This window comes from Amborella trichopoda, chromosome 3 (genome assembly GCF_054954075.1).
Source record: "Amborella trichopoda isolate Santa Cruz 75 chromosome 3, AtrichopodaSantaCruz75HAP2 v2.0, whole genome shotgun sequence".
NCBI classification, from domain to species: domain Eukaryota; kingdom Viridiplantae; phylum Streptophyta; class Magnoliopsida; order Amborellales; family Amborellaceae; genus Amborella; species Amborella trichopoda.
The window spans coordinates 53008865-53019285 of record NC_142338.1 but is presented as its reverse complement, the minus strand read 5'-3'; the positions used below and the strand labels follow the sequence as shown (position 1 = coordinate 53019285).

The 10421-nt window shown below is 35.9% G+C and overlaps 1 protein-coding gene across 1 annotated transcript; it reads left to right on the top strand.

Moving 5' to 3' along the window:
- Positions 1-451: 451 nt before the first annotated feature.
- LOC105420252 (cytochrome b-c1 complex subunit 8-like) lies at positions 452-10421 on the top strand. The gene is made up of 2 exons (XM_011623240.3): positions 452-647; positions 10104-10421. Exons 1-2 carry the CDS (start codon positions 478-480, stop codon positions 10150-10152), a joined length of 219 nt encoding a protein of 72 aa, XP_011621542.1. The 5' UTR covers positions 452-477; the 3' UTR covers positions 10153-10421.

The window sequence follows — 10421 nt, the reverse complement described above, 5'->3', positions numbered from 1 at the left end:
TGAATGAGTTTTTTAAGGTTATATTATAAGGAATACTTTGAATTAGGAGTAATTGTATATTAGGAATATTTTATTTTTAAGCTTACACTATATACAATTTACTATGCCGATTTTCAAAAATAGTAAAAAAAACCACAATAAAAGAGATTGAAAGTTTTAAATCTATTAAAAGATATCATGAATCGTATATTCACATTTTCATTTACTTTTGAATTATTATTTTTTATATTTTCCATAATTTTCTTTGTTTTCGCACTGTTCTTCTTCTTTCTTCCTCTTTCTTTTTTTTTTTTTTTTAATTTCAGTTTATTAGTCCTGTCCACAGGTGAACCGTCCGGTTCAAAGCTGAACCGTCCAGTTCGGCAGTCCAATTGGAACGGTGACGCCATGAATAAAACCCCTATTTGGTGTTCTAGACGGTGCTTTTCTAGAGAGAGAGAGAGGGCTACCCAGGCACAGAGTTCTAGAGAGAGAAAGATGGGGAAGACACCGGTGCGGACGAAGGCAGTGATCTACGCTCTATCACCCTTCCAACAAAAGATGATGCAGGGGCTATGGAAGGATTTGCCTGAGAAGATCCACAAGAAGGTTTCTGAGAACTGGATCAGCGCTGCCCTCCTTCTCACTCCACTTGTTGGAACCTACACGTACTCTCTCTCTCTCTCTCTGTCTTCATTTTTCTATTCTATCTGTGAATGATAATCTTTTTTCGTTTTGGGTTTGTTCACCGCCCGTTGCAGTTTATTTGTGGCATTTATCGTGATATATGGATGAATATTCAATGACCTAGAGATTCAAATTTCGTATTTTATATCTATTTTTGGGTGATTTAAGAAAGATAGCATGTGCTTCTCTTGGCGATGTATCTATATTTTTACAGAGGATTGGGAATTTAGGGTTTGGGAGATTTATTCATTTTATTATATGTTTTTCGTACATCAACCACCTGAATTTTGATAGAGAAAATCCATATGAAATATGGAGCCTTTCTAATTGTATTGGAACTGTGCATCAACCTTTTTTTGTTGAAATAAGGGTTAGCTAGAACTTGTTTTTGCCCCTTATTCAAGATATCAAGTGGTAAATTTCTAGATTTTGACTAGTTCTGGTTTCTCTTTGCTGTACTAGTGATACTTGACATGTTTTATGGACTTGTATATCTTTGAAGTGTTTTGATGGTTGTATTTTGTGCACAAACCGTCTATGCTCTAGTTAAGGCCATTTCATGTGTTCTTGTTGTTGAATAAGTTTGACTTGTCTTTAATTGCATTTCATCTTTTCCCAATTTTCCTAATTCTTCCATGCGTTTCTGGAGGCCTATTGATTTTTATTGCATCATGTTTTTCTCTGGCTTCTGGTTCATTTTTCAGTGCTTTTGCATTGAATTTCCAATGAAATGTTCATTCTATTATTGTTATTTTGGATCCAGCCCTCTTTACACCTCATTTCGTGGCAATACTTTATGATATATTTCTTAAATCAATCCCAATTGTCTTGCTTTAACTTTCTATTTCTAATTGTTTTGGGTGTAGTTTTTGTTGCTTTGTCAATGCATTCTTTATTGCTTTGTTTTTACCTTTTCGTTTATTGAGTCTACTGCTTGAGGGATATCCGTTTGGCGAAGGTTTGTGATTCTTGAAATGTCTGCTTGAGGATTCTTTCATTGAGACTTATCAGATTGAGATTCGATATGGTACCCCTTCAAACAAAAAAAAAGAGATATTGTGTACACAGTTTGTATCAGTCTTTTGATACTAGTTTGCTTTGTTAGAACTTAGAAGTTTAAAATCTCGCTTCATGTGTGGCTTTCCTGGATGGAGTTTGACGAGTGATGGAATTGTTTTCTGAATGTTATCAGTATTCCATTTATGAGTAGTGATGTTCGTCTCTCAATGTGGGTGATGAAAGGTTTTTGTTTAGTCTAACTCTTAAAACATGTGTCATACTGTAGGACATCCCCTCCACACCCACCCACACACATATGCACCCTATACCTAAAATTGAGGCAATATTTGGCTGGAACTCTAACATATCTGAAATTGTACACATTTATAATTCATTTATGAAATTTTCACCAAGCAATACTTAGTGTGTCTTAATCTAGTCATAGTTGCCAGATTTGGTCTGAGGAATAACCATTTTTGGTACATTAGATTGTATTTTGAGAGGACAAAGTTTAAGAGATAAATGTGCAAGATCGTGTAATGGATGTCATGAAGTCAAACTTGTGTTGTTTGATTTCTTCTAGAAACCATGGAACCTTTAACTTTTAAGTAGTAGAGCATTGTGAAAAGGTTCTGCAATGATTCAGCCATTGTGCTTTGGATGGGTTCCTGATTATAAGGTCACTTCCATGTTCAAAAGATTTGCATTTCATGTATAACATAGTTCCGGCATTAGTTTTTGGTCTACCTAGGTTCCTTGCGCTTGACCAATTTAAACACCTGTGTATATTTTTTGGCTGGTTCTTCGAATGGTTGTATGCCCCTTACTGCTTTCTGTGATTTACTTTTAAGAGTCTTCACAAATATTGGTTTCATTGACTGATTACCCCTGATTGCTTTTTGTGATGCTGCCGTTCTCTTTAGTATTGCATGGTGTCTTGTCTTCTGTTTGGCTTGGTGTTGTGCTTTTGCATGTTGTCAGCCTCTCAAATTTTCTAGTTGTAAAAGAATTCAGAAATCTGGCGCATCTATACTTACATACTTACATGCATGTATACATGTCCATCTATCTATCTATCTATCTACCTATCTATCTGATATAGTTATAAAATACACCACACTAATGGTGAATTTAGAAGTTTCTATTCCCAGACATTTGACCATAAATATAAATAATTCATGTATTTTTTAGGAAGGTTATTTTTGTCTTTCAAAATCCCCTGAAAACTGATTTCCAAATTAAAAAAGATTCTTTTGACTTTTTGAATAATGATTGAATTTGAAAAATATTTAAACTTACAAAGATGGCCCTTTTTAGAATTTTCGAACAAACTGTTAATAGAATTTTTATATTTGTATGGGCATCTTTGTTGTCAAACAATTTGGAGTACGAAATTTTAAGTTCACTATTAGTGTGTATTCTAGAATAATGTGTGTGCGTGCGGGCATGTGTGTGTGGATTTTCAACAGTTAACAACTCTTAAAATAACATAGGTTAATGTTAGAATCACTTGTGAATGTATTTTTACCACTAATATACTTTTACAGCTATTGTGTAAACTATAATTGAGGGCAATATAGTCTTTTTTCAAGATGGAAAAAGTAAAAAAGTCACCACGTTGCCACATCTCTTCTCTCCCATGTAAAAAAGCCCTTTTCCTTCCCTCATCTCTCTAGGTATCTTCACCGGCTCCTATAATTGTTCCTCCTCTGATGCATCTTCTTTCTCTAACATCTCTCTAACGTTTCAATGCCATGTCATGTCATACTCTCCTCTGATGCATTCTCTCTCTTAAACATCTCCATGTCATGTCATGCTCTCCGCGATTCTTAATTCTGAGCACCATTCCTTCTTCTCTCTAGCTTTTTGCACAACAGTGAGTGGGGTTTTGAGGAGGGAGTAAGGGAGAGACAAAGTGGAGGACGAGCCAACCAGGAGGCCTTCTTTCTCCCTCTTTCTCTCCCCCTTCTACTCTGAGAGGGAAGGGAGTGGAGGAGGCTCTACCCATTTCTTCTCTTTCTTTCTGTTTCATGGGTCTTGCTCCACTTTTAGCATTTCTTCTCTTAACTTTTTCTCACTCCAGAATAAAAAAAAATCATCATAACCACCTTTTAGCTTCACTTCTCAACCTATCTGTACAACACACAATAGGAAGATTTGATCCCCAACCTCTGAAAGCGTTTGTTAGAGAGAGACAGAGAGTTGTGGTTTTGCTTCCTATGAGTTTTGGGGAGTGCTTGGAGTGGAGTCAGAGTAGTAGCCGGGCAGTTAGTAGCAATATGCCTGCTGCTTCTTAGCTCCCTCACCTTCTCTCCTCCCCAGTCTTTTCTAGACCAGTGCTAGAGACCATGTTCATCTCACCTGCTCTCTCTCTCATTCCCCCACTCCATTTGATTAGGGAAAGAATTGTTGTTTCATCTAATTGTGCTTGGATGTATTTCACTTTTTTTGGACATAAGCAAATCAATAGGATGAGAGAGAGTATGAGTAAAGCAATGAACAATGTTTTAAAAAACGGTCTGCTTGGCACCCACCTAGGCAACCTGGACCAAAAATCCGCATGCCTAGACCCAAGCGGCCTTGCATGGGCGGATGTACCTGGGCAGGCGCCCAGGGCCGTAAGGCCTTTTTCATTTTTTTAAAATCGCCCAAAAAGGCAAAAGGGTCATTTAAGGTTTTATATAAACGTTATGGGGTTTATTTTTAACCCCCAAAGTGAAAAAAAAACACCCTCAATATATGAAAATCCCCAAAGTAAAAAAAAACTACAGGGCGCCAGGCAAACCGCCTCGGGGCCACCTAGCGTTTTTTGAAACCTTGGAGATGAAAGGGTGGATTTATATAGAGGTGACGAGAGAGATTTGTTGCTTAACAAAGAAACATGGGCCATAGTGGGAAAGGGAGGTTGAGTAGTGAGAAAGGTGGAGAAACGAGAGAGATAGAGATATGCAAATGAGATAGAGCAAAGAGGGTGAGGGCCGTTTTGCCCAAGAATTAATTCTTGTTTTGTAACAAAAGACTAAAAAATATCATTTGTTTAAGCTTTCACGATTGTCCGATAGTATTTCATTTTTCATTTTTTTTTTGCAAATCGGAATAACTTGAAATTTGGAGTGTGTATTCATCAAAAATAGGGGAATCTTCGAAAAATATAAAAAAAACATTTTACATGAAAAAAATTAATCAAAATACCCCGGAAAAGTTTTGGGGGTATTTTGGTCAATTTGTTTTTTGCGGATAATTTTTTTTATATTTTTATTAGATGCGCCTAAGTAAGATGTACAAACCCTCCAAATTCAGGTCATTCTGATTTGTAGAAAAAAAATGAAAAATAAAACACTATCAGACAATGGTGATCGCGAGATGAAATTAGGACGGTGATGAGGGTAGGCGAAATCACTATTCATTTCTGCTTATAGGTGTTGAGAAGACTTTTCCATATATATATATATATTGGAAAAAGATCTTGTCAACCTAGGGGCTGATGGAATAGTCAGATTGAATCTGGGCCGATCTGACGCATGAAATAAAAATTCAAATCGCATGAAATTTGAGGTATAATATAATTTTAATATTTTTTCTACAAATCTAAATCACATGAAATTTGAGGTATCTATTCTTCTCATCAAGGCGCACTTAATAAAAATATTAAAAAAAATAATTCACAAAAATTAAATTGACCAAATATTCCTAAAAAGTTTCAGGATATTTTGGTTGATATTTTTTTTGGGGAATTATGTTTTTGATATTGATTCTCCTATTTTTAAAGAATAGACCCCCTAAATTTGAAGTGATTTGGATTTGTAGAAAAATAATAATTCAAATACGAAATGCAATCATGACCATTGGATTGGTTTGGATTCAATTTGGGCCACTAGGCTTACACTATAGCCCTCAGCTAGAGGCCTAACATCATACTCTCTCTCTCTCTCTCTCTCTCTCTATATATATATATATATATGTATATACACATAGTACCTTTCATTGGCCCAGTCCGTTCGGTCATGGACCTACACATTTGATTATTCCACAACTAGTTCATGTACCCAGCCAGTTCATGCTACCTTTGGGGACTGGAAACGGCGTTGGTTCACCAGTTTCTTGTTCGAATCAGCCGGTCCAGTCCGGTTCTGATAACATTGATTAATACCCCAGCTGTATTATTTCATACTCATTTATGCCCTTTAGCATTTAGTTGGTCGCTTATGTGCTGTTATAGAGGACTTGTTTTCTTAATTACAATCTTTGGTTGAAAATGTGTGCATAACAATCTACTCGAATTAGGTGGTGTCTGAGACATAGTTTCAATGTTTTCTATAGAATTGTTGTTTGTGCGTTGTGCATCATTATTGCTTGGACTTTAGTCATAGACCTGCATTTCGAGGAAATAGTTTGGAAGAGTACATATCGATAGTAATGTGAAATATTTAATTGCCCATCCTTGCCTCTGTCGCATTTGTGGCGTATGGGATCCGTGTACATATCAAATTTTGATATGTTGAGTTCTAACAAAGTCATTTTATGAATTTTGTGTTACTAGTTTGCATGGGCGTTTTAGGCTTGAGATATGTAGCTGTCAGTACATCTGCATGGTCCATTCAAATCCTTATAAGAATCCCAAAAGCATTATTTATTTTCTTGTTTGTGGAGTTGTGATGGTAATTTTTGCAGAAAAATGTGAGCCTAATGGATAATATTTTGTTTTTTAGGTGATCACATTTCATACTTTCTTGTTGTAATTTGTCTTGAGTAAATAACTTGATTTATAGGATGCATTATAAATGTTTCTCTTTATGTTTGTAAAGATGATGCTTTTGGCATATGCTCAGTTGTTATTTACTTGCATTAGTTGCTTTCCTGTACAGATTGATAATGGAAGCACTCTGTTTATTGCGATGTTGTCCATTTAGGATGAGATATTGATTTTTATGGAGGCATTCTGTGCCATTGTGCATTACTTCTTTGTTCCATTATGAAATCTTCAAAGATACTTTAATAAGGATCATGGGATCCCAAACTGGTGAATTTCTTATTTTAAGTTTCATGCAATTTGAAATCTACTCTATATTAGCAAATGACATTCCAATTCATCTTGGAAAGTTGTTACTCTTGAATAAAATACTTTCAGAAAACCTTGTAGCGTTAATATTGAACCTAACTCTCATAGTGGTAAGCATACAAATTAGCAAAATTCCCGATGTCCAGATTCTTTTTTGTTTTTCTTGGATAGTTCAGCTGTAGGAATCGAACTTGAGATGGTTGCTAATGTCATCTTCTAACCACTCAAGTCCGCCAATTATGATGGTAATAATGCATATGGAGAAATCCATGTTGGGTGTACATGCCAGTTGATTTGGCATCTGGGGCTCCGAAAGTTTGCTTTCCCAGTAGCAAACCAGAGTGCCCAGCATTCTTTGTTACGTATGGTCCTCATGGGTTTTTCCATGGCTTTTACTTTTTGTTAAATAAGTAATTGTGTATGCCATGGATTGGAAGAGGTAATTGAAATGTAGGGTTCATAGGGTTGTTATTTGTGCCTGAACTTTTAAGCACGAATTGCCAAGTGACCTGACTTGATCATTTCTGGAGCTAGTGTGTCTTTATCTCTTTACTTGGATCTTGGTTGCGAATGGAAAGCGGTAACTGATTTGGAGCTAGTATCTAGGTTTCTCTTTAATGCAAATCATTGTTGTGGATGTGAATGAATGATAGATGACTCTTTGCCTTTTGAAATAATGTTAATATTTTCTTTTGGCTTGAGATTAGAATGTTATTTTTGGATTGTTTGTCTTGTATGATCCAAATCACTTCCTAAATAAATGTGTTTGTGTAGCGTATGTAGGAAACAAAAGACATATATTTAGTGTCCTTGGAAGCTTCAGTTATATTGGATTGGCTATGTTCCTTCAAACACAGGATATTGGATTGTCTGTCATATGCGTTGCCTTGTTTGCTTTGTTGGATCTGATGATCTGTACATCTATCAAGAGAAGAAAAAAAAGGATGATAGATATGCTTACTCAACAACCGAAGATGCAAAAATAGCAAAGAAAAATCCATCCAGAAAAGGAATTTATACTCAGAAGATTGTTTAACCACCCTCGCACACAAATGCAACTTGAGGCACTAGGTGATCATATTTTCTTGATGTATTATCACCTCTGGGGTATCTGACATTGGAATATTTCTTTCAGAAAAAAAACATTGGAATGTTTGCTGATTGTTTGTTTATACTCAGAAGATTGTTTGTTTATGGATTGTATAATGAGGCACTAGGTGATCATATTTTCTTGATGTATTATCACCTCTGGGGTATCTGACAATGGAATTTTTCTTTCAGAAAAAAAACATTGGAATGTTTGCTGATTTTACGATGTGTTTATGAAATTTTGTGAATAGCGACAGTCATTTCACAAACTTATTTTTGTAAGAGTTAATAATAGGGAGCTCCTGTCTTCCAGGAAGCATAGGACAGGTTTAAGAAAACTTCATTGTGAACATGACCTAAACTAAATGTTTGTATTGTTGACTAAGCAAAGTAAAGAATTTGGGCATTCCATGACTAGTACCGTTCCAAATTTAAGTTTGAGATTTGTATGTATGCGCATGCGTGTGTGTGCTTGGGGGGGTTACAATGACAACAGATAAAGTGTATCATAGTTGGATGATCTGTGGACAATTTAAGAACTTGTGAACAGGTGAGATGTAATCAAAGTACACAGCTAGTGGATCCATTATACTCATGAATAATTAAGAACTTCATATGTTTACCTCAAAAAAAATTCTGCCATGGCCGGTCCCAAGCGTAGATGATAAAGGAGGAGCCAAGGAGGGTTGTGTTAGGTTGGCAGCCAGTATAAAAGTTTTGCCACAGCTCTATATGAATCTTGATCCAATCTGACTTAGGTTATAGCCCTTGATTGAGCAGAATAGTAAAACATGATTTGTGTAATTGACCCAAATAGTTAGGAGACGACTCGGATGATGATGATGATGACACACACACACATATGGTACCTTTTGTAAAATATATATTACCCCAAAATTAAAGGTTACTTTTTACGTTGTTGGGGATACTCCTTTTTCCTCTAAATAAAGATTACCTCTCTCTGGAACTTTGGTTGGAGAATCTATGGGTTGATTGGATCCTTTTGTGTTAGAGGGTGACACCTGGAAGTGAGAGCTGCATTAAGAGGGATGCAGGTTGGATGTTATATTATCATCTCATTCTTGGAGTATAGTTTGTATTTTTTCCATGCTGATTTTACTTATAGAATTTATTTGTAGATAGAGGATAGATACATAAGGGATATCTTTCATAGAAAGCTCTGTTGCTGGAGTTCTGTTAAAGGTACAGACCCAACCCCCTCGTTTCTTTATCAGGAACTATGAGATAGATACTCTTTATGTACTTTGTAAGAATTTCTATAAACTGTTAATGTCTATCGTCATGTCAGTCACTTTCCTTCCAAATTCCAATGGGATGAGTCTTGCAATTGGTTGCTTTGTAAGTTGCATGACTTTCCATCACCAAAACTCCATGCATTTCCTCATCAATGTTTGGGAAATCATAGAACATATTCCTCGGATGCATGTACCTTAAGTGTAAGATTGATTTCCAGATGGGTTTCCCTCCAATAAAGATGTTGAAATGTCATACCTGTAAGTGAGACATTGATGTTCATCCGGATCTTTTTTTTTACTAGCCAATAATCATAACTCCTAGCTTTCTACATTATATACCCTCTAAACCCTGTCCACCCTCATTATTTGGAAAAACTGACTTTTCTTCTAAAAGAGAAGGATTCTGGTCCATTTTTTCACAAACTGGGAACACATAAAATATTAATATTGGGTTTCAAATTCATTGGTTAGTCGTCCTAATGGGGTAATCAATGTAGTGAGATGGGATACTAAGTAATATACTTTGCATTATGTTACTTTACTCAGATTTCCTTTGGATGGCAGGAAGGCAAGGGTACTTGATTATGCATAAAGTCTCTTGTCATACAAAAACAGCCTGGATTGTGTTTCCACTTCCTTGCTGCATGGAACCGAAGAACACTCGTCTCCTTCCTAAATTCATTTATTTTGTCTATATATTATTTCTCGTCACTTTTTCCTGACCTTAAATGTATTATTGGTGTTTATGAGTCAAATATTTGAGAATGAACACTAAACCTGGATTTCCAGATTATCTAAGAATGGTGCAGCGTTCTGTTCTTGGTCACTAGTAGAATTGACCTGGATTACCATTGTTTGCATGTCTGGGAATGACCATTGAGCTGCAACCTCTGTTTCTTAGACTGAAATTGGTGTTGAATAATTAATTATGACATCAACCATGTCTACATTTGCCCAAATTAAGAGTAGAAACCACCAACCAGACCATTTATTCATAGTTGAATTTGTCTAACCCTATCCATTTTCAATTGCAGGTATGTTCAGAACTACCTGGAGAAGGAGAAGTTGGCACATAGGTACTGAATCGTCGGGGTATCTGGCTGTTACTAAGACAACTCTTTTGTTTTTGGGTGGAAGAAAAAATGAATTTTGCTGAACTATCCATTTCAGGGACTTTGTAAATCATAACTGGGGTTTATAGACATGGTTTAATTTCTTTCAATTGCTACAATAAATTCTGTTCTCCAATGTCATCGAATGATTAATGTGCGGTCCTCATGGATGTTGTTGTTGCATGTCTTGGATTATAAGAACGAAGGAAATATAATATTGCTGAAAATGGCCCAGCAAAA